Raw genomic sequence first — 25,561 nt, 5'->3', positions numbered from 1 at the left:
ACATAAATACAATTCAGTGGTTGCAGCAGAACAATTTTCACATAGAGTAGTTGAATTTTCAAAACACAGAATCTTGATATCTATTTCTAAACAGTGTGAAAAGCCATAGCCCATCAATGCAAAAGCCAGCACATCTGTGGATTCAGAGGTGCATAGACATTTGTTTATAATAAAAAAGGTATGAGCTCTTCTACCAGGATCTAACTCTGAGCCAACAGATACAAATAATAAATGGTTTACGTGACTGTTTCACTGACACCTGCTGGCACCATGAATATACTACATTAGATTGGCTATTGGGAAAAGCAAGTGGAGTCCAAGAAAATCATAAATGGAGAAACTTGCTGTGAACAATAAAAATGATTTTACTGCTCTTGAATAAGTCAGAATGACTACTAATGACAGTCTGAGGCATGGAATCCCCTGGGAAGTTACTATTAGGCAATCCATAAGTGTTTGCTGAATCCATCAATGCTGCTCATCAGCTCAAAACCTTCTTCTGATTTCTTCCTGTCTGCCCTGCCCTGGTCACATTTGGCAGGTTTTCAAGGTCTTGCTCCACTCTGTCTGTTCCCTCCTGACTCACCGCTGGGCAGGTGCACACCCTCTGCAGGCTCCACTCACCCCATCCTCCTTCCACTTCTCTGAGCCATGCCCCACCAGGCCCACCTGGGCTCTGAGTCTTCTACCACTTCAGAACACCCACACTAACACTTTCTGGATGCCTGCTGGCCTTTACCTCCCTACCATGCATGTCCACACTTCATAGTTCTCTACAGATTCCTAAGTGCTTATTTCCTCTCTCCAGGTCAATTATAAGCACTTTCAGGACGGAGAAAGCTTTCAGAGCCCTGAGAGATCTAGATCCGTAGTTTGTACTTAAATGTATGGGTGTATATGTATATGCATACATGTGTACATGTATACATATATACATACACATGTATGTGTGTATGTATACATATATACACATAAACAAACATATCTGTTGACTGCCTGAAAGTCTACAAAACCTTTATTTCCTAGAGCCTCATCTTGGTGGCATTCGTATACCTTTTTTTTTTTTTTTTTTGAGACTGAGTCTTGTTCTGTCACCCAGGCTGGAGTGCAGTGGTGCAATCTCAGCTCACTGCAACCTCCACCTCCCAGATTCAAGTGATTCTCCCATTTTAGCCTCCCAGGTAACTGGGACTACAGACGCCCACCACCATACCTGGCTAATTTTTGTATTTTTAGTAGAGACAGGGTTTCACCATGTTGGCCAGGCTGGTCTTGAACTCCTGACCTCAGGTGATCCGCCTGCCTCAGCCTCCCAAAGTGGTGGGATTACAGGCATGAGCCACCGCACCCGGCCTTATACCATTCTTGAAAAGGCTCCGGTTTCTAAATAAAGTCCTACACATCGGCCTAAATCCTACTTTGACCTGGTGGACCATCTTCGCATCAGCAGGGTGGAGTTAGCACCAGCCTCTCTCTTGCCCCCAATTTAATCACCCCCAAATGATTCCAGAATGACTCAGGGCTTCATGAAAGAGATTACCTTTCTGTAGGGTGTGCACTCACCTTCCCATGCCAGTTTTCAACCTGGAAACACCGTGATTCTGGGATATTTCCTTAGAATATAAGCTCCATGAGGACAGGGGTCTTTTGTTTTCTTACATTTCCAAACTCAATTCTGTTCCCTGGTGCCTGGAACAAGGCCTGGCACAGAGCAGCGAGCCCAAGAGTTCTTGCTGGGTGCAGGCCTGAGGGTCAGTCACACCCCATCGTAAGTGTACCTGGAGATGCCACAAACGTGATCTGTATTTTGACACTTTCTCGCCAATTAGACAAGTCAACCAGGACAGCATGAAGGACAGAATGAGAGCGCAGGCTCTGGGGCCTGACACCTGGGTTCAGATTCCCCTGCTGCCATGTATACTCAGGTGACCTCCAGTGTCCATTGACGGTCCAGTGGCTCAGAGGGGCTGAGAGGGCCAGATGCACTCACAGGTAAAGGAAGGGTGCCTGGCACAGACCAAGCACTGCATGTGGCTTTGCGGCTGCTACTGGACCACCACCCCAGCATCATGGCAATGACTCCACTTTATTTCTGCTTTCCTATGTGGGTGTGGGCATTGATGTCGCTCTTGTCCTACCTCAGGACTTCTTTAGTGTGTTCTTTTCTCTCCTGTTTAGGCTCCCAAGAAACATTTGCAAAATGGGATTATCCGTGGCTACCAAATAGGTTACCGAGAGTACAGCACTGGGGGTAACTTCCAATTCAACATCATCAGTGTCGACACCAGCGGGGACAGTGAAGTTTACACCCTGGACAACCTGAATAAGTTCACTCAGTACGGCCTGGTGGTGCAGGCCTGTAACCGGGCCGGCACGGGGCCTTCTTCTCAGGAAATCATCACAACCACTCTCGAGGATGGTAGGTTGGGCTGGGCCCTGGTGATGACTTCCCCTCCGCAAAGGTTCCCTCGGGTCTCCCCGGCTCCCCCAACCTCGCCGCCCCCCCTCCTCCCCCCACTGACTTTGCAGTGCCCTGCAGGGCCTGGGGTCTCAGGTGGGAAAGCCTTGCCTCGTGACCTCGCCCACCTCGCTGATGCGCACCCCTCGGTTAGGGCTGGGTTGCAAAGCCAGCAAGTCCCACGCTTTTCAGACTCTTCCTCATTCATTTCGGGTACAAGAATTGGGCTTTTCTGGAGTGAAAGCAAGGCTCTCCCTATTACTGCAGAAGTCTCACGAGAATGCAGAAATGCTATTTGCTTAAAAACTTTCTCCCAAATGTTAAGAAGGTTTTTTAAAATTTTTTTTTTAATTGCTTTCTATTTTCAAGCATTCTGAGCACAGAGAAAAGGAATTTTCAGATCGCACAGTGATCGATCGCCCTCTAGCGGCCAAGATGAATTAATTAGCCCTTCCACGGTGACACAGAATAACCCAGAAGCTCAAATTTCCAGTAGTGTTTGTAAATAAAGAACCCTGGTATCCAAAGGCATAGTGTTTTAGGCAGAAAGTTAAGATATGGGGTTATTTGTAGCAATAAGTGGTAGCTTTCAAGGCAGCAAGCTGGAACTGCATTTACCTCTTGTGCAGTTAGCCATTTGATCATAGCTCCACCTCCCAGGTTCACGCCATTCTCCTGCCTCAGCCTCCCAAGCAGCTGGGACTACTGGCGCCCGCCACCACGCCTGGCTAATATTTTTAGTAGAGACAGGGTTTCAACGTGTTAGCCAGGATGGTCTCGATCTCCTGACCTCATGATCCGCCCGCCTCGGCCTCCCAAAGTGCTGGGATTACAGGCGTGAGCCACGGCGCCCGACCCTTGATCATAGGTTTGAGGAAGCAAATATGACTTGCACCTGTACTATCTGACAAGTTTTGCAAGGAGAGGAGTCTTCAGTGACTTGCAACTTGAACACTGGAATTGTCTATCTTCAAAATCTTTGCAATAGTAGTTAAATATGCCTTTGTTTTTGCTTCAATGCTCATTTTTCATTAAGATGCTTGTTTCAGCCAGTATTTTGCAGCCCCTCCTAGTGTCAGCAGTTAAGATGTACAAAAGCTCAGTAGTAAAAATGCTTTCAATATTCTTCTGACCCGTCTCCTCGTCTGCGGTCTCTCTTCCCTCTGGGGAAAGGGATGAGGATGAGACGGGAAATCTGTGATTATATTTCTACTTTTTAGCACTTTACAATGGTTAAGCTTCCAATTTATATGCCAGATGTTACTAAATACAGAGGTACTGTACTCTATAAAGTAAATGCAACTTAAAGAAGTAACTTCCAAGAGTAAGGGGAAAATAAATCAGACAAACAATGATCTTCTACTCAGGCAAAAAAAATTAAGAAGCTGTCCTAAAAGTAAAGAAACTAAGTTGGAAAGAGAGACTATGGAATCCATTAGAATATATGCATTGACTCATGATATTTTACTGAGTTATAAGATTTATATAGAGAAGTGATCTTTGTTATTTTTTCTTTCATTTTGGGGTTGAGTGCATTTTTTGCTTGCATATTGAAATATTAAAATATGTTGCTTTTACAGTATTGCTTTGCTCATAAACCACCCACGGTTATTACAGATTCTCATTATTTGATTTCAGTGCCCAGTTACCCCCCTGAAAATGTCCAAGCCATAGCAACATCACCAGAAAGCATATCAATATCCTGGTCCACACTTTCCAAGGAAGCCTTGAATGGAATTCTCCAGGGGTTCAGAGTCATTTACTGGGCCAACCTCATGGACGGAGGTAAGAGGACTAAACTAGGACTTTGGGTTTGCCTCCAGAGAATGCATGATGGAATTTGCAGACCCTTCCTAACTACTAACAAGGGGCTCAGGATACGGCGGGTACCTCTTTATCAATAGACACTTTCGCCTTTTCTGTCATCTCTCATTCGACATTTGAACAGGTCTCTCTGTTTAAAACATCACACACCTTCTAAACCCAATTTGAAGCCTAGGTGGGGGTGGCACTCGGGAAATTCAACATTGATGTATTTTCCTAATTATGAGTGTCTACGTCAAGTCTCTGCAGGCAGCACCAAAACCTCCATCTCTACCTAGATCATTCTATGTGATATGTATTCTAGAATGTTGGCCCCTTCCTGTTTCCCAGATAGAACTCCGCGGGGAAACATTAAAGGTCCTGTAGTTGTGCTGTAATTGGGTGTGGGAAAAGTGCCCAGGCACACGGAGGGGGGCACTCAGGAGGGGCCAGGACGTTCAGGGCCCTCTCGTTTTGTCTCCTGTTTCTCTTTCTCCTCTTCCTTCCCCTTCTCCTCCTCTCTTTTCCTTGTTCTTTATCGTGTGTGTGTGTGTGTGTGTGTGTGTGTGTGTGTGTGTGTGTGTGTGTGTGTTTCAAGTTGTAGGACAAAATTTTCCTGTTTGTTTAGGGCAAGACTTTGAAAAAGTGACTTTCTCAAGTGGCCATAAGATTGGGGCCAAAAGTTTCTTGGAGCACACCTCATTGTCTTTGCCCTCAGGCTGCGAGTGGTGCCTGCCAGGCTGGGCCGGGTTGTGTGAGTATCCTGGGGGCAGAGCGAGGCTGCAGCCCCCAACAGGAGAGGCCTCTGGAAGTCTGCTCACTGTCTGTGTCCCAAGCCTGGGGGGCCCACACCTGCCTCCTCCCCTGCCCTCCATTTGCAGCCCCCTCCTGCGCCCCCTGTCCCTGGACGGTACCTCTCCTCCTGTTTGGGGCTTCTTTTCTTTTTTTTGAGAGAGGGTCTCCCCCTGTCACCCAGGCTGGGATGTCAGCTCACTGCAACCTCCACCTCCCGGGCTCAAGCAGTTCTCCTGCCTCAGCCTCCCAAGTAGATGGGATTACAGGCGTGCACCATGCCTGGCTAATTTTCAGTATTTTTAGTAGAGATGGGGTTTCGCCAGCTTGGTCAGGCTGGTCTTGAACTCCTGGCCTCAAATGACCTGCCCCCTTCGGCCTCCTAAAGTGCTGGGATTACAGGTGTGACCCACTGTGCCTAGCCTGGGGCTTCTTTTAACCCCTGCAACTGGATGTGATCCCTGATGAGTGCTCACCTCCAATTTTGGGCAAATGCAGTCAAGGACCTATCCCTTCCATGCTCAGGACCTCCTGGATCTGTTCTACCAGGCAGGCCCCTGTCCCCATGCAGGTAAACATAGGGCCCCACAAGGGGCAGGAGCCTCCACGGTGGGTGCAACAATAAGGCAAGAAGACACATGAGCAGCGCAAGCATTACTGGCTCAGTGAGCGCAGGCCTTTGAGCCTTAGCTCTGCTTGTCCCTAACTGGATGTGTTTCTCAGGACTGAGACCAGACCTTGTGCCTTTGATGCCACGTGTAGTACCTGGAGCAGTACCAGCCATGGGAGACGATCTAGAATGACCCCCCTTGGTCCTGCAGCAGACACATTTGCTAAACACCCACTCAGCACTGAGTTCATGGGAAACACCAAGGTTGCTGTGTCTGTCCCTGTCGCCGTTCCAGACCAGGGACCGAAGGAGATGCTAATGAATATGGAACCACAGACCCAAGAAGGGCAGATTTAAGTAGATGATTCTGTAACACCTTCACCCCCCCCACCTAAAGACAAGCTTTTAAAACACCACAGAGTAGAGAGCGATGAAAATTTGCAAAGTCATCTATTTTATGGACAAAATGCCATACGACATCATTACACATGTTCCTTCTAATTTCTACTCCTTACATTGAGTGGGTGAAATTAAATACCCTAACTTTCTTCTAAAGGCAGTGTTATGCTGAGGTGTCTCTTCTGTTGTTCTTGTTGGAAATATTTCTAGAATTCAGTGGCGACTTCATCCACATGACCCATATTTTCTAAGATCACTCACATTTGCTAACATTGCCTGCTGGCATCTCCATTCTAAAATGAAAGATGTGGCTTCATACCTTTAAAGCTGTGAAAACTTGAATATTCAAAAACATAATTCTTTAAATAAAGAAATGCTTGGGAGTGCATGCAGCTTTTTAAAGACACTTTCACTCATGGAATTAAAATCAAAGTGATGAGATAAATGTACAGTGTAGACGTTCTGCACGTAATTTCTGAAAGATAAGCAAGAAACCTTCAGAAACAGGAACCTGCCTGCGAATGGTCACTCTTCCTGCTACCCGAGAGATTTCGTTTATGAAGCAGGTCAGTTCATGGGGCTACTGGACACTTTTGCACAAACTCCTCATTCTGTGGCCTCCAGGGCTGGCTGGATTTCCACAGACATTGAGCATGGAGTGACTGTGTAAAGCCACACCTTGAGCAAACGTCACCATCACACTCCACACACACACACACACACACACACACACACGCTCATCACAACACACAGCACGTAACCTGCACCCATGTGACACATATGCCACACACCCACATGCACCACACAGCAACCCCACACACCCCATACACACCACACACCACACCACACACACTACACTGACACCACACATATACACACCACACATGCAGCACACACCAAAGCACACACACCCCACACACATACACGCACCCCATATACACCACATACCACCCCCAGACACATCACACATGCACCACACCACACACCCCACATACACATGCACACGCACCACACATACACCACATACGACATCACACATACACACCACACATACACATACCCCACATACACTGCACACTATGACACACATACAGACCACAGACACAACACATACACAAAGCCCACATATACTGCACACCACACCACACATACACACCACACACACCACACATACACACACTCCACATACACCACACACCATACCACACATACACACCACACATACACCACATATCACACCACACACACACCCCATATACACCACACACACCCCACATACACATGCACACACACCACACATACACATGCACACACACCACATACACATACCCCACATACACCACACACACCCCACATACACATACCCCACATACACCACACACCACACTCACCACACACACCTCACATACAACACATACCACACCACATACACACCCCATATATGAGACACACCACACCACACATATACAAACCCCCCACACACACCACACACACTCCACATACACATGCACACACACACCACACCACACACACCCCAGTACACCACACACTACACCACACATACACACCACACCACACATACCCCACACACACACCCCACATACACCACTCACCACACCACACATCACACACCTCATGCTACTCACAACATATACCACACACATACACCATACACCCACATACCACACACACAGGCGCACACACACCATTCACATCACATACCACAAACACCACACACACACACCACACATTCACACAGGCTGAGAGAGGCAAATATCGTTACTACCACTGTAATTAGCAATAACCCGAATACTTTCCAAAATATGTCTAAGAAATAATTCTGTTGTTAATGTGATCAGATGAGATAAAACTGGTTAGTATATTTGATAGGGCAGGTTAAATAAACAAGACTTTGATGGATTTTCTGATTTTATTTTTCATGGTCAGAAAGTTAAATCATGGTTGAGGCCTGACAGAAACAGTTTATTTGAGATTGCTAGGACAATTGTATCCTTTGAAAAGTTAGCGTTTTCCTTTGAATTTTTGCTACCTTCCATCTCATCCATCTTCCTTCATGACAAAAATGGTAAACTCGGAAAGGAAGCAATATTTAGGTGCCAACTAGTGTATGTAGGCAGCTGGGGGTTGCTTCTGAAGCTATTCCCACACCTATTTTGTTTTCTGCCTTAAAACCCTCTGAGAATGAGGCAGGATATAAATAAATACACAAAACTATTTTGTTTAAAACAAAATTTGTAATAGAAAAAATCTGATATCTATATTTATTTTATATATATTTTTAATTTTATTCCCCTCATGGCCTCAACTGAACAGTGCACTTCAGTTAACATGTGTGTGTGTGTGTGTGTGTGTATTAAACAGCTCTATAGGGGCGTGGAAGATCGACTGTAGAAATTCACGTTTAAAAAGAAAAAGAAGTAAAAAGAATGGCAAACTAAACACTCAGTTTTGTATCTGGCTTTCTTTTTTTTCATCCTTTGCTTTTTATTTCTTCCATATCTGCTAGTCACCCAGTATCTGTCATCAGGAAAATACCCTTCCTTCAGAGTCTATGAGGCGTTCTAGCAAATAGGGCCAACTCTGGCTCAGGTGGTTTTCAAAATCTTAGAATTGGGGTTTTGACTGCTTTTGTCTTCACGGTTCATGATAAATTAGTTGATCAAAATGACTTGAACCCTCTAATGAGTAAACATCTAAATGTTAATTCTAATTAGCATATTAACTATTAGCATTTTTAATCATTTTGTTTTAAGTGTTTCCTTTTTTTTTTTTTTTTTGAGACGGAGTCTCGCTCTGTTGCCCAGGCTGGAGTGCAGTGGCGCGATCTCGGCTCACTGCAAGCTCCGCCTCCTGGGTTCAGCCCATTCTCCTGCCTCAGCCTCCCGAGTAGCTGGGACTACAAGCACCCGCCACCATGCCTGACTAATTTTTTGTATTTTTGTTAGAGACGGGGTTTCACCGTGTTAGCCAGGATGATCTTGTTCTCCTGACCTCGTGATCCGCCCGCCTCAGCCGCCTGAAGTGCTGGGATTACAGGCGTGAGCCACCACGCCCGGCCAAGTGTTTGCTGTCTTTAAGAAGATCAGAGAGGCCAGGTTGCCCTTCTGGCTCCTCACCAGGCTCCTCTTCCTCATTCTGTCTGATTCAATTGTTGCATGGCCGGAGGGTCACAGCTTTCTCCTATATTGTGAAATGATCCTACTTTCCCTGTGAGGTGGACACCTGCACTCTTGAGGAAAAAAAAAAAAAACCTTCATCAAAGTCTCATTACCAGCTCCCAGCACCCTGCCCTGACCAGCCCCTCCCCTCAGCTGTATTTTTATTGACTGTGTGTGTATATATCTGTAGGAATGTGTGTGTGTGATCTTTGACAGTGAAGTTTCTAAATCTGAAAAGATCTTAATGAGTTCTATATTTAAACTTTGTCTATTAGCATTTGAGTTTTTAATTAGTTTGTTTAAAGGCAGGGTCTGGCTCTGCCACTCAGGCTGGAGGACAGTGGCACAATCACAGCTCACTGCAGCCTCCAGTTCCTGGGCTCCAGCAATCCTCCCACCTTGGCCTCCCATGTAGCTGAGACCAGAGACATGAGCCACCATGTCTGGTTACATTTGGGTTTTTTTATCCTAATCCAAAAGACTTGCATTAAATGCATTCAGGAAAAGGAATATAATTGAATATGGAAAGACCCTTCCTTCAGGGATGAGAATTTCCAATCCATCTGGGGCAACGAAGTATTGATATTTTGACTGCCTGGTGACCACACATGCGCAGACATTCTCCTCATTTTCATAAGCCCTCTGTTGAGATTTCCAAATTGTGACCTCTAACAGCTGGCACCCTGCTGGCCTCCCTAGAAGACAGGAGTCCAAAGGCATGTCTTTGGACCATCCTCACCCTGCTCTCTCCCCGGCAAAGCCCCAGCCTACAGAACTGCTTCTGGTGGTCCCAGGCCTTCGGCTCCCACTGGGGCGTGGACTGTGGGAGCCACAGGGAGCCCCTTTACCCCTCTTCTTGCAACTCCTAGAAGGCACAGGGGTTCTCTGGCATGTGAGGGACAGGCCTCAGTCATCCCCTGCAGTATTTGCCACTCTCCTTTAATGCTGTATCCATTCCACATTGATCCTTTTGGTGACAAAAAATTAAAATGAACAAAAGACATTCCACAGTCATCCTCATCACAAAATACAGGGCTATTCATTTGTGAACTTCTGTGAAATATCCTGGACACACAAGAGAAAAGAAAAACAACGAACAGGAAGGAAAAACCGGGCAGGCAAAAAGCAAAAGCCCGTTTCATCTGGCAGACACGACGGCTCGTGGGTGCCTCTATTTTCAGCCTATTTTCTGCTTTTTCCCAGAGCGACGGAGGAGAGCAGCTGACATCTGCAGCCTGTGCCCTCAGTCACTGTGCTGGGCTCCTTGATCCTCTCTGTCCCTTGACTTCCTTGTCTGTAAAATGAATGAGTTGCAAAAGTAATGGAATAACTCTGCTGGTCGCATAAGTTACTATCTGTACTTAGAATAGCATAGCGCTGGCACCTAGGCAGGCACGCAAGTCACGTCCACTCCCTACACGGAGGCCAGGGAAAGTGAGAGAGATTGACAGGCAGCTAGCATTGCCCTCTAAAGGTAGCCAAAGCAGACCTGTTCCACAAGGTACTCCCCGGACCTGCTGGTCTCTCGGGGTAACCGACCTGCTCTGGGTACCAATGTGTCACTGACAGCCCCTTCCCCTAGGGAAACAGTTCTCAGACCCTTCTCATGCTCTGAAGATGACTCATTTCAAAACCCATCAGCCAAACCCCAAGGAAGTACATCCCTGGTAAGTTTTCTCAAATGGCTGTGTAGCATGTGCTGGGGACGAGAGTGCATAGTGTTCCATCTGTGAACGTTATTAGTTGATCCCACTCCTGAAAGTGAAGCATTTTTAGCTGACAGCAAATTTCTGACACATGCGCATGTCCCTTCAGGCTTGAAGCTGAGAGTTCACTCCAGGTAAACAGAGGGGTTTGCTGAGCCACTCAGTTTAGCGCAGGTGTATTTTTTTCTAATTTAAATATGTTATCTTTTCAGCTTTTTAAAGGTATAATTGACAAAAATTGTGTATATTTCAAGCATGCAGCTTGTTTTGACGTATGTATCCCATGTGAAATGCTCGCCACAATCAAGCTAATTAACAGCAGGTCCACCCCCTCAGATAGTTGCCCTTTTCTTCCCCCACCCCCAAATGATACCAAGTTTCAGTTATACAAGAGAGTAAGTTCTGGAGATCTGATGTAGGAAGTGGTGACTATAGTAAAAGATACTGTATTGTAGACTGGAAACTTGTTAAAGAGGGTAAATCAGATATTTGAGATGAAGTTAGGTACTTAAAAATACATGTATGTTAAAGTAGAGTTTGTTTAAAATAACAGTAAAACCCCTCAGCTTGCAGACACTTCCTAACGAATAGTTAGCAGTGGAACTGCCGCGTGTGCAGTGCATGTGGGCCTCCGAGTGTGCAGTGCGTGTGTGCCGCCACATGTGAAGTGTGGGTGTGCCGCATGTGCAGTGTGTGTGAGCCGCCAAGTGTGCAGTGCGTGTGTGCTGCTGCTCGTGCAGTCCATGTGGGCCGCCACGTGTGCAGTGCGTGTGTGCCTCCGAGCATGCAGTGCGTGTGTGCTGCCACGTGTGCAGTGCGTGTGTGCCGCCGCGCGTGCAGTGCGTTGTGGGCCACCGCGTGTGCAGTGCATGTGCTGCCGTGTGTGCAGTGCGTGTGTGCTGCCGAGTGTGCAGTGCGTGTGTGCTGCTGAGTGTGCAGTGCGCGTGTGTGCCGCCATGTGTGCAGTGTGTGTGTGCCGCCGAGTGTGCAGTGCGTGTGAGCCACGGACTGTGAAGTGCATGTGAGCCACTGAGTGTGCAGTGCCTGTGAGCCGCCGAGTGTGCAGTGCGTGTGAGCCACCGTGTGTGCAGTGCATGTGTGCCTCCGAGTGTGCAGTGCATGTGAGCCACCGAGTATGCAGTGCGCGTGTGTGCTGCCGTGTGTGCAGTGTGTGTGTGCCGCCGAGTGTGCAGTGTGTGTGTGCCGCCGAGTGTGCAGTGTGTGTGTGTGGTACTAAGTGTGCTGCTCGAGGTGCAGGAGACATTGCTCATTAGCACCTGCTGAAGGCTGAGTGGCAGCCCTGGTGCTGGTCTTGGGTTGATAACACTTAACTTGGAGCGAATTGCTTCATGTTCCAGACCAACGTTCTGCCTTGTGTTCTGGAGCAGTTTGGTGTGAATGATCTTTTCCAAAGGGCCACATGACACCATGAGCTCACGGATGACTGTGCACAGTCCCTTTGAGGAATTCCCATGTCCAGATGGTGGCTGGACGGGTGATGGCATGGCACAGGGACAGTCAGTGGGGACAGCACGGGAAAATGAGCAGAAATAGGCTCAGAAGTGGGATTTTGTTTTCTTGTTCTTGTCCTCCAGAGCTGGGTGAGATTAAAAACATCACCACCACACAGCCTTCCCTGGAGCTGGACGGGCTGGAAAAGTACACCAACTACAGCATCCAGGTGCTGGCCTTCACCCGCGCAGGAGACGGGGTCAGGAGTGAGCAGATCTTCACCCGGACCAAAGAGGATGGTGAGAGACGGGTGGGCAACTGCTGGAAGGGCTGGGTCAGAGGGAGCTCACTTGCCTTTACCCTGCAGTTCATCAGGCTATTCTCAGTGCAAACCTTTGCTGCCTTCCCAAAATATCCCAGTGCAATTTAGAGCATTAGCTTCCTCTCTTGCCTTTGCTTGATGTGTCTAATCCATTGCTGCTTCTTCCTTTCTATTTTTTCTTCTTTCTTTTTTTTTTCCTTTGGCCAAGTATTATTGTAAACAGAAATTCATTTTATCCTGGAGCTGTAATACTTGTCATACATGTTTTGTATCTTGTTAGAATAATTTTAGTGGCTCTTCAGTTATTAGTGTAAGCTCTGATTAAATCCATCCTTCCACTTCTTGAAAATTATGTACAGGCTGAAGTTCTATTATTCTTTGCCAGCTGAAACACTTTAGAATAAGTCCTTAATTTGAGAACTTCATGTTAATTTTTTTTAATTCTTGCAAGAATTCATGGTGATTTAGTAAAAATTTAAATTGCTGCTCATTTTGTTCTACAACAATAATTCTTGCTGTTCCTTACAATTTGGATTGGGTTATGTGACTATTACCCAAACCTACAAAAACCGTACAACAAAGATTCTGTACTATTTTAAGGGAAACTCTGAGGGGCATTAGCCAAGCCTGTTTGAGGAACAGATAAGTTCTGATAAATACTACTGTGGTAGTGAGAAAAGTAGCCTCCACCTTAGTAAAGGAAGGAGCAACTGATGTCAAATTGATGCCCACATAGAACCTTCCCAAAATATTCCAGCACGGATGTATACATTGAGATGAGACATTAGCAGACCTAAATGCTGTGTTGGATTGTCTCTGCAACTTTTGTCATCTTGCCGGGACTCTGTTCCCCAGGCAGCATAGGGGCGGGAGAGTTGTTGGCCATTGCCGGTCGCCTCCCATGTACGGGCAGGTTTGATGTCTATACCATCTCCCCAACTACTAGAGTATCAAAAATGCTGTTATTCCATCCCATATCTGTTCTGATGGAAGCAAAGAACACCTGCTCAGGGGGCACGATACGCTCTTCTCCTCAGCCTTTCTGCCCCTGACCATGACTCTCTGTTATTCTAAGCCTGCCATCTTCCACCTCACTCTCTGCTCTCACCTTGGCAAGCCAGGCCTGGCTCTCCTGAGCTGCCCCAGGCATCCACTGTCACCTGGTGTTTTTGCTGCTTCTGTAGCCCTTCTCACATTATGATGTCTACACCCAAACTAATCCTCGTTTGCTTTAGTTTTTTTCTATAATGCACAGGTAGTTCTTCCAGGGAATGTGCAGGTGTCAGCCAGTTCTGCTGTAAGAAATTGGATTATTTAGGGAAATCTAAGTTTCAACTGTAATGCCATTAGGAAGTCACACATCAATAGAGATATCTAGAAAGCTAAGTCCTGAGTAAAGACAGCCATAATTTCATTTTTTAAAAATGTAATAGACACAGAGCTGTGCATATGCTGGCTCTGTCACCTGCTACCTGTGGGACTTTGGGCACCTTACCTAAGCTTCTCTGGACTGGATTGTCCTCATGGATAATCTGCTGTAGCAATCAGCCTGCACAGAACCAATGTATGAGAGCTGAAGTGATGTCCGAAAATACCTGCTTGCCACAAAGTGGGATGCTTCCTGACACTCAATATTTGATGATTTGCTCTCCACTCCTTCAGAGCAGGAGTGAAATACTCTTTTTTACATTGCTAAGCAATAATGCAAATGTCACTGGAGTAATTATTTAAAGAGCAAATTGATCATCCACAAAAAGTTTTGCATCTGCATTTTTAGAAGAATGTACAGAAATCCAATAAGAAGGGAAGGCTCTTCACAGATCCTTATTAATTTCACAATTTTAGATCAATTTTAAATTAATATTCTAGTTTTAAGAATCATAGAGTTCTCTTTCAAAACTTGACCCCAAGGCCCAAGGTCTAATTTGTCAATCAATTATGCCTTGCTTTTGTCTCCAGTGCTGATAGTGTGTGGAGCTGGGATTGACTATGGAAAACCCTGCCTTGGGTGCCCCAGTTACCCCAAGGAGGATGCCGTGGATCCCACTTTTGCTGGTGGTATGGGACAAGGACTATGCAGAACTGAGTGTCAATATTTCTTTAGGATAAGTGTGTATTTTCAAAAAGAAGTGGAGTAGTGGATCACTTGAGGCCAGGAGTTCAAGACCAGCCTGGCCAACATGGTGAAACCCTGTCTCTACTAAAAATGCAAAATTAGCTGGGTGTGGTGGTGGGCGCCTCTAATCTCAGCTACTCCGGAGGCTGAGGCAGGAGAATCATTTGAACCCAGGAGGCAGAGGCTGCGGTGAGCTGAGATCATGCAACCATACTCCAGCCTGGGTGACAGAGTGAGACTCCATCTCAAAAAAAAAAAAAAAAAAAAAGAGGTGGAGTGAAGATTGGGTGGAAGAGGAGAAAAACTAGAATAATATCACTTTATCTCCCAGGTTCACATGAAAAATTCAATAATTTAGAAATGGTGAAGAATTGTGTCAATCACTTTTGTAGACTCAATACCTAATATAATTAGGCATTCCAGCAGTTTACAGAATTAAATGCAATTTTATTTATCTGATTGGAAGAAGGGACAAAGGCCAATTCAAAGAACAAATGCCCAGTCTAACTGATCACAGATCCTATTAATACCTCAGTGAGAAAGCTTTGTAATTTTGAAGTTTGGATTACACTTGCAAGTTCAATTAAATTGTGTAAAAATACAGATAGATTTCCAGTAAAATGATAATTACCAACATTTACTCAGTTCTTTCTCAATAAGACACTATTTTAGGCTCAGGTTGAAGTTTCAGTGTTTATCAATATTCTTGCAAGCAAAGAAAGACGGCTACATTAACAGGGACCATCCAATTCAGTTGTCTATGCCAGACACACGTCCTGCACCAGTCTTCCTAATCTAGGGAGCCTGGAGGCTTAAACTGTGTTATTAGGTCACTGATCATACTAAAAAGAGAAAACCCTAATAAAGGCAAAATTTTACTTTTGCAGCAGATTATTTGCAATAGAAATATTTGTTTAGAGAACAAGTCTGTGCTTTAAGTAGTTTCTCTACCTCTATGTAAAGATTCTTGGGCTCATAGACATATTCACAGGTCCACGGACATATTGTCATGTCTCTGGTCATAATCTCGGGGCCATGGACATAGTCTCGTATCCATAACTATAGTCTCAGGTGCATGGACATATTCTCATGTCTGTGGTCAGAGTCTCAGGGCCCATGGATATTGTCTTTTATCCATAAATGTAGACTCAGGTGCATGGAGATATTTTTGGGGTCTGTGACAACTGTTCACAGTTCACATTCTCTTTCTAGTACTGCTCTATCAATGAGAACTTGTACCCCTATTATTGCTGCAGAAACACAAAGGATGACTTGGTGATCGGGCTTTCTGTTTTTGAGCGCAAGAACAACTAATCCTGACTTCTAAAACAGTTGTGAAATCCTAATGCCATTTTATTTGCCAATACTATAATATAAGCCAAGCCATAAGGAAAGAGAACACAAACAAAATGAATCTATTAATCTTCCAATTGCTGTTTTCACTCTGAAGGCAAAAGCTAGTTTCAGCCTTGATCCTTTTACACAAGAGTAAACTTTGCATATGTATCAATAGAGATAGTTAAGTTCAAATATTGACTGAACACATCACTAATGCACGTAACTCTGAAGGCACATGTGAGAGGGCCAGCAGCAGGTGTAATATGTCATCTCTACTCCCTCCCCACCGTCAATTAGCAAATCTTATTGGGAGGAGACCTGAAAGTAGAGCTAAGAGGAAGCAAAAAAATAAGCTGACATCCAGATACCTCTGAATCCTCCGACCACCCATACCTTGAGCCATACATACTTGTGAAGGTGTGGATAGTATGTGCCTGCGACGTGTGCTGGGGTGATTATATGACCACACCTCAGTGGACCTGAAAGGGGGTAGATTGCATGTTGTGTTTGCATAGCCACCAGCGGTGCTGCCCCGCAGTAGACACTGGGAAGTACAACCAATCAACACTGCTTAGGATTCCGGGGCTCTACAGCCTATGGTAGTGTGCCCTGTGCAGTGGCAGGTATACCAGCAACACGACACACAAGATGTCCTAGAAGAGGTTCTATCACGTGGCTTTCCACACTCCCTCCACTGCAGTGGTTCTCAAACTAGGTTCTTACACAGCCCAAGGGTTATTGGGTGGGCCCCAGTGGTAAGCAAGAGGCCCAGTGAGCGTCTCCATTCTCTCCCTGACCCTGGCTTCAAGAGCCACCCCACTTCTACTTGTGTTATGTGCTGGGTTTCCACATGATGGTTTGGTTAAAGGATCAGTCAAACATTTAAAGAATGTTTGAACACTCCTGCTCTAGTGAGAGGAAAGGCCAAAAATACCAGAATCTTATGGACATGGGAAGAGAAAAGGGACATATGTGCATTGCTTGGTGAGATGACAGCTGTGAACGTGACATGTCCCTCCAGGATTGTAGCATCTGCACGGCACGGCATGGCTCAGGAAAAGCCACTGAAAAGTTGTGGGCTCAGAAGGATCTGGCTACCATGGTATACCACATATGTACATGCATGTTTGTGTGTGCACATGCGCATACACACACACCTGCCTGTGGGCTGTTTACTAAGAGCAGAAAAATGATGGTGAAAAAAAATGAAGCTGACTGCAGTGTTTGTGTGGGTGTTTAGTCAGACTTCTATCTGATATTCATACTTGAAACCAAAGCAGTTTCAGAAAAATGATTTTGGTATTTTACATTAAGGTATGTTACAGGAGGGCTTACCCATTTGTATTTATTTTCTATGCTGTGGAACAGATTGCTACAACCTTAACACCTTAAAGCAATACAAATGTCTTATCTCATCCTTTCCAAGTGTCAGGCATCCAGGTCTGGTTGAGCTGAGTCCCCTGCTCAGGGTGCCACAGATGAATCAAGGTGTGAGCTGGGGCTGTGCCCTTATCTGAGGTCAGGGTTTCCCAGGCTCACAGGTTATTGGTGGGATTTTTTGTTGTTGTTGTTTTTGGCCATGGGGCTGGAGTCACCAGCTTCCAGAGGCTGCCTGTTACTCCCTGTCACACCCCCTACCACATGGCAGCTTCCTCCTTCAAGGCCAATAGGAAAGCCTCACGTGGCTTCCAATCCCTCTGACCTCTTCTGTCTCCCTCTGACCTCCATCTCCTCTTCTAAGGGGCGCATCTGATTAAACCCAGCCCACTCAGGAAACTTTCCTTTTCATTAACTGAAAGTCAAGTGATTAGGACCTCAATGATACCTGCACAAGCCCTTCACCTTTACCACATGGCACAACCTGCCCATGGGAGGGTTCTGTCCATCGTAGTAACAGGTGCAACACCCATTCAAGGGGAAGGAATCACCAAGGCACATACACTAGAGGGCAGGGATCTTGGGACCCATCGTAGAATCCTGCCTACCACACAGACACGAATGAAATCAGTTTTCCACTCTTGAAAAATATGTATTGAGGATCTAGTATGTTCCAGATACTGGCCCAGGAACTAAAGATGCAGAGAAACAGGATGGGTGTGGTGGGGTTTGCAAGCTAGTGGGGGAGACAGATGTTGATAGATCACCCCTGAGTGGATTGTGTCAAGTGCAATGATGAAGAAGAGTCTTGACAGAGACATGGGAGCCCTGACCTGACCTAAGCTGGTGATCTGGGAAGACTTCCTGGAGGAAATGACACATGCTAGACCCTGAGAGATGAGTAGGAGTTGCCAGGGAGAAGGCAGAGGGTGGGGAAAAGTCCAGACAGAGGCATCCCAAGGCCCTGGATCATGGCAGCCCAAGGGCCCGGGGTGGGAGAAGCAGACCACGTTCAGGGAACTGAAACGGAGCTCAGTGTTGGGGAGCACCAGCGAATCAGGGGGAGAGCCCAGCTGCTGACCTGTCACGTCCATGTGGACCTCCAAAGGGCTCGTCAAGTGACAATGGGAAGGGAATTCCAGGTTCTGGTTCTTGCAACTGAGAAGATGGGGGGAGCCCATTTCCTGAGATGGGGCAAGAGAAGCGCAGGTTTGGATAGAAGATGGTGAGCCCTGTTGTGACTATGTTGGCCTAAGGTGCCTGTGTGACCCCTGGTGGAAACGTCTCAGCCAACTGGACACATGAGACACAGAAGCATTTACAGCTCAGAAGGGATGTCCAGGTGCATTGGAGGAATGTAGAAGAGAGAATTCTCTGAAGGCCACATTCTTTACTGCAATCAATTAAACTTGTATGCAGAACTTCTCTCTACGATGCCCAGGAATTCATGAAAACTTCCCAAGCTTGTTTTGACCTTCGTAAGAAAAACTCAGATTACCAAAATGGGTGTGGTCACTAAGAGTGTTTCAAGAAAATATGTCCCAGACAGACATATACCATTTTTTACTCCATCATCTGCCATCTCTGTCTTCTGCAACTCTCAGTGTCTGGTGTTTGTCATTCACCAATGAGTCACAAAGTAAAGGCTATTATCATTTAATGACATTTAATCTAAGGACATAAGGATGGTTATTAGAGATGATAGCTAGAACTTATTTAGCGCTTACTCTACAGAGAACGATAAATAAATCATTTACATGAAGTATCTCTTGTAATTCTAACAGCAAAAACATAAGCCAACACAATTATTGTAGATTTATAAATGAGGGAACTAAAGATTATTAGAGTAGTTAATCGACTTGCTCAGGACATGGAACTAAGGGGTAGAGCCACATGAAACCAGCAGTGGGGCTCCAGGGCCCACACCTTTAAGCTTTATGATATTGTCCAAACCAGAACGAAAATGTTAAGTTCTAGCTCTGAAAAGATTAGCTCAGTCATCCAGAAAACGTTTCCAAAATGCCGTGTTCTTCACATCTTCTACGTTGTTATTTTATTGTACAAAGTTCTAGTAACCATACAAGGAAAGACTGTGCAAGATAGATCATAAATCCATGTAGGAGGAGTCAACTGCGAGTTTAGATGGTGCAGTCAAAGCCCCTTGATCGGCTGTGACACAGGCGTGCTCATGGAAATCCTCAGTTGAAACAAGGAATCGCCAAACTTTACAGTGGCCAAGAAGTACCTGAAATGCTGCATTTTAGCTTAATACATATAAATATGTATTCACTCCCTAATCATTCTCTAATCACATGACTTAGGATCACTTCAAGTTTTGGGTGAAAACATTGGAGTTCTGTGCCATCTTTTACTCCATGAATTGTGTATTTAATGTGTAGCATCTGCATTTTTCAACTGGTGTCTCAAGAGCATGTGACCATTTATCAACGATCTATTTGCAAATGGAGACAAATCCACATGTCCCATTCTTCTCAGTGGTCCTGACCAAACATAGATCAGCCTTCTTCCTTCCTTCCTTTCTTCCTTCCTTCCTTCCTTTCTTCCTTCCTTCCTTCCTTTCTTCCTTCCTTCCTTTCTTCCTCCCTTCCTTTCTTCCTTCCTTCCTTCTTTTCTTCTTTTCTTTTTTTATCCTTCCTTCCTTTTGTCTTCCCTTCTTCCTTCCCTCCTTCCTTCCTTCCTTTCTTTTTTCTTCCCTCTTCCTTTCTTCCTTCCTTCCCTCCTTCATTCCTTTTGTTCTTCCCTCCTTGATTTCTTTCTCTCTTTAATTTCTTTCTAACTTACCTCTAAGGAAGCCTTTCCAAAGCAGTCCCATTAACTGTCATAGAAACAGCTTTCTCTTGCACTTGAATTTCATTGGTTTATGTAATGAATTAACTTACAGTATTACCCGTGACAGGTACATTTGTCACGAACAGGTTGGAAACAAATAGAATTGACTCCTCTTCAGCAGCCATTCAACTGGTTGGTGCTAAACTACTTGGCCTCCTAAAGAGGAGATGTCCAGCAAGAGTGGTCACTGTGGTGAACACCAACCAGGGGCTTTATGGAAAGGACTGAGAGTGTTGGCTAAGCTAGGTGTCTACCAGGATTAAAATCCTCAGGAAACGTTCACTCTGCCCTTGTCAGGAGGAGCCCTGGCAGCTCTGAACTAGGTTGTGGATGTCTTAGACATTGCCCTCACCTGATAGGGGTTTGTTCTCATGGGATTTCTTAATCCAGGATCTATCACTTATGTGTGTTACCTTTTCTAGACCTTCCACTGTCTGCAAGACTTGCCAAAACTAGATTTTATATTTTCAAATGGTGACTATGTCCAACCCAAGTTAGTTCTCACCAGAGCTCTTGGTTTTGTTATGCAGACTTAGAAGAGTCAAGATGACAATTATGAGATGCACATTCAACTCCACAACTATTTACTGAGCAGTTGCATTGCCGTCAAAGCAGTAAAAGACTCACAGCCTTCTCCAGGGGCTTGCAAGGGACTTATATGGGCTTGAATTTCAGTGCCTCCATCAATGTGCTTGCCTTCCATGTGGACAGTGAGGTTAATGAGGAACAAAGCAAGAGCTCTGATGCCTTTCTCACTGGCACCTATGACATTTTGGCATCTTCTGTGTCTTGGTCATCTCACCCCACCCCCCACCTCTTCAACCTGGAAAATAAAAGAACAAGAGGAGTGGGACATGCCTTCAATCTCACTCCCAAATCATGCTTAATATTGCTGCCACCATGTTCTGCCTTCTTAGCTGGTTTACAGGGGAGAGTTTGTCTTACCTGGATACTGTGAATCTTTGACACAATAATCCCTATTCATCAACAATATTTCCATTTCTCCTGAGCCCAAAGTGGTGCCATTACAAAATGACTGGGGTGAGGGAGGGTGGGGTCTCCGTGGCTGAGGTAGTTCACCCTCATGCTTCTCAAATTCAGAATCCAAAAGGTTCATCCCCAGTACATTCAAAGCCAAAAACTGCAGCAGAAATAAGACTGATCCAGAAGTTAATTGTCCAGTTATCCAGAGGCAGGAAGTCTCCAGGCACTGAAATGGGCTGGGAAGGCTCCCCAGGACAACAGGGACTAGAACTGACTGTATTAGGTCCTAGAGCTACAAAGAACCACAGACTCCAACATTAGGAATGTATTTGCTGTCTCTGAGTTCTGGAGGCCAGAAGTCCAGAATCAAGGTGTCTGCAGGGCTGGTTGTCTCTGAGAGCTTTGAGACAAGCATCTGTTCTGGGCTTCTCTCCTTGGCTTATAGATGCCGTCTTCTCCCTGTGTCTTCACATCATCTTCCCTCTATACATGTCTGTCTCTGTGCCAAAACTGGCCTTTTTATAAGGACACCAGAAGTACTGGATTAGAGGCCACACTAACAAACTCATTTTAACTCGATTGCCTCTGTAAAGACCCTACCTCCAATGACAGTGTCATTCTGAGGTCCTGGGGGTTAGGACTTCAACGTTTGCATTTGGGGGGACACAGCAGAACCTATAACGCTCGTCCTCAAAGAGCTGAACAGTGAGCATGGAGTGGGGTCGTGTTGGGAGGCGTGGGCCCGCAAGCCCAAGTCGAGGCCCCACCTTGTGACTAAACGCACGGCTCTTCCAGTTCCAGGTCCTCCCGCGGGCGTGAAGGCAGCGGCGGCCTCAGCCTCCATGGTCTTTGTGTCCTGGCTTCCCCCTCTCAAGCTGAACGGCATCATCCGAAAGTACACTGTATTCTGCTCCCACCCCTATCCCACAGTAAGTTGGCAAATAACCAAGTGCCTTTCAAGCGTCTGCCAGGGACGAGCTGCAGGTGCTCGTGCTGGACAGTTTCATTCCTTTGTTTCCCACCTACTTGGGTCTTTCCAGTGGTTTTGTTTTGCCCCTGCTGTCTCCACATACAAAGCAAAGTCCTCATTTACACCTCATATGAAAATACGCTCCTGAATCATGACAAGGGGGACAATTGTCTGGAATTATTGTTTATTTGGTGAGTTCCTACTAAACTGCCAGCAGCCTGATCAAAATCAAAGCCCAGAGGCCTTAATTGTGCCTTAATTGATAGTCAGTGGACAACACCTATTGATTTTACTGTTGGACTTATCATGACGGGCACTTCACGCCTTCCCTCCCTCCGACTCCTTCCCTCCCTCCTTCCTTCCCTCCCACCCCATCCCTCCCTTCTTTCCCTCCTCCGTCTCACACTGGGAAAAGAATAGCAGGCAAAACCCTATTGTGCTAGAAATGAGGGATTTTCATGAAGATCTATTACCCTTACGGTTACAGCAGTCAGCCTGGTTCATTGTGAAGGAACTAAAAGTTATTTACTATTTCAAAGTGTGGTTTTTATTATCATTCATATTATTCCTGCTGAATAATTATTATAAAATTAGACTGCTTCTGAGACCACACCAAAACATATCAAAAAGGGAAATTAAAAAAAGAAACGTTGAAATCACCCACCAAAATTGATGATGTCTTCATAGAAACATTATGACATTTTCTGCGGCAGGTGCCATGTTTCTTCCATCTTTGCATCTCCAGCTTCCAGCATAGAACTTGACACATGTAGTCATTCACTAAGCATTTGTGGAGTGAATATACACACTGGTTTTGTTTATTTTCTGGTAAAATACACATAACGTAAAACTTACCATCTTAACCACTTTGATTATTGAGTTTATCAGTGTTAAATACCTTCACATTGTTGTGAAACCATCACCACCATCCATCTCCAGAACTCTACAAAACCAAAACTCTATCCCCATTAAACACGAATTCCCCATCCTCCCTCCAGCCAGACCCTGGCACCCACCATTCTACTTTCTGTCTCTGGATTTGACTCCTCTAGAGACCTCATGCATGTGGAATGATACAGCATTTATCACTTAGTGACCGGCTCGTTTCACTTGACATGATATCCTCAAGATTCATCCATGTGGTAGCATGCGATGGAATCTCCTTCCTTGTGAAGGCTGAAAAATATTCCCAAACAAATTTATGGATTAATAATCAAGGTGATGTGTTTGTGCAAGCTCAGAGTCCACAGGGGCCCTTGAGGCCTGGTGTACCCCAACAGTGAGTGTGAGCGAGAGAGTGTGTGGGCTTCGTTGGCCCATGAAGGTCCGTCTGTCTGCTGAAAAAGGTGTGTGCTCTACTGCTTATGCATTCATGGCAGTACGCTGTCCTTGAAGTCAATACGTAAATGTAAATGGTCTGAGTTAGGCTCCACAGTGTTTTTATGGGCTTCTTATGTGGTTTGCAATATGCTGTTAATCCTCACTTGCTGAATCCTACCATCAAAGCCCAGAGATGTAGAGCACCGTAGACACAGAAAAAAAAACTGAGCCATTGTGCCCTCTACTTAGAGTGGCAATTCTTCGAGGACCCCCCACCCTGCCTAGGGTGGCCTCCGATTTTCTCCTTAACACTGACATGTCCCTGTATTCACCAAAGAGAGACAAAAATTATTGCTGAAATAAAGCGTACTCATTTTCCACTAGAACTTGAATTGTATCTGTATTAGTATTCGCTCATTCATTCATTGATCTCTTTGCTACGGGATTCATGTTTGCTGTTTTGACTCTAACAGGCTAGAAAGCACCTAGCAGGGTACAGAAACACCAGCAGCTTCCTCTCGTTTTGTCTTCTCAATCAGATATTTATCTGTAAACTAAAAATCCCTACCTGGCTTATTTGAAATGAGTCCTTAGTGACTGATGCTTGCCGAGGAAGCCCCTCTTTGTGGATGATACAGGCTGTATCTGGCTCTGTCCTCCCAGCCTGAGAATTACATACAATAAAAAGAGGAAGAAAAAACATCCTATCCTGAAAATAAAGTCACACAGATGTTGTTAGATGGGGTAGAAATGCGTTTCCCCGGGATTTCTCCTGTCTCTTCGCCCACAGAACAATGGGATTTGACCTGCCCAGGATCTTAACAATACACTCTTAAAAGGGACAGTAATGAGGGCCAGCCAGGCCTGGTGGCTCACGCCTGTAATCCCAGCACTTTGGGAAGCCAAGGCAGGAGGATCACTTGAGGCCAGGAGTTTGAGACCAGCCTGGCCAACATATGAAACTCCATCTCTACAAAAACTACAAAAATTAGCCAGGCGTGGTGGCACATGCCTGTAATCCCAGGTACTTGGGAGGAGGCTGAGGCAGGAGAAACTCTTGATCCTGGGAGGCGGAGGTGGCAGTGAGCCGAAATGACACCACTGCACTCCAGCCTGGGGAACACAGCAAGACTCCGTTAAAAAAAAAAAAAGTAATGAGAACAAACCAACCAGAAAAAGGTGGGAAATAACAGCTGAGATTTTTATCAGGGTATCTCTGTGTTGCCTTTTGACCATATTAAAAAGACTAGAGACATAGAAATATGATGAGCAGGTGCCTGTGTTCTTCCAGGCAGTGATACCTAGAAAGTGTTACAAGGAGGTCCCAGAACCCCAGAGCACCCTCATCGAAGTGAAGTGAACTAAAAACAGTTCCATCTCCATATCCACATTCCTATCTATCTATCTTAACCATCATTTAAGACCAGGAGGCCTATTTTTTACATCAAATAATATCGTTGAGAGTCAAGGTCAGAGATAATTATTTCTCTTCAGAGGTGAATATTTACAAAGAGTATCTATTATTCTGTTTTAAATATGAAATGATCAAGAAACTTTAAAGTACAGGAAATAAGAGTGGTTTTTTGTTTTATTTTGTTTCTTTGTTTTTTGTTTTTTGTTTTTTTCCGTCAGTTTCTGCAATTTGACTTTCAGTAAACTGGATGCTGTCAAGTGTTCGGAGGTATTTGCCTTTCTGGCTATGTGTACGAATGACCACCAGAGGGCAGTATGAGCTCTAGATATTTTCCTTACTCAAATCTGAATTTTTTTATTTGAAATGATTTCATAGTTGAATGTAGAACATAGGGGGATAAATCAGGACACAATATGCCTTGTAATTTGATCCTTTTTATAAGAGTCCCTCAGATAACCTCCTCGCTGATGT

At 45.3% G+C, this 25,561-nt stretch overlaps 1 protein-coding gene across 4 annotated transcripts in view; it reads left to right on the top strand.

The window, feature by feature from the left end:
• The window catches only part of LOC105472931 (DS cell adhesion molecule), an 818,273-nt gene that overhangs the window by 701,477 nt on the left and 91,235 nt on the right, over nucleotides 1–25,561 (top strand). For all 4 annotated transcript variants that reach the window (XM_071095740.1, XM_071095738.1, XM_071095737.1 and 1 more), the window contains exons 17-20: nucleotides 2,179–2,419; nucleotides 4,097–4,243; nucleotides 12,543–12,698; nucleotides 22,182–22,315. In XM_071095740.1, the coding sequence (XP_070951841.1) occupies nucleotides 2,179–2,419; nucleotides 4,097–4,243; nucleotides 12,543–12,698; nucleotides 22,182–22,315 (678 nt within the window). The remainder of the gene's footprint in view (nucleotides 1–2,178; nucleotides 2,420–4,096; nucleotides 4,244–12,542; nucleotides 12,699–22,181; nucleotides 22,316–25,561) is intronic.

Source organism: Macaca nemestrina, chromosome 4 (assembly GCF_043159975.1).
Source record: "Macaca nemestrina isolate mMacNem1 chromosome 4, mMacNem.hap1, whole genome shotgun sequence".
Taxonomy (NCBI): Eukaryota; Metazoa; Chordata; class Mammalia; order Primates; family Cercopithecidae; genus Macaca; species Macaca nemestrina.
This window is presented reverse-complemented; position numbering and strand designations above follow the sequence as displayed.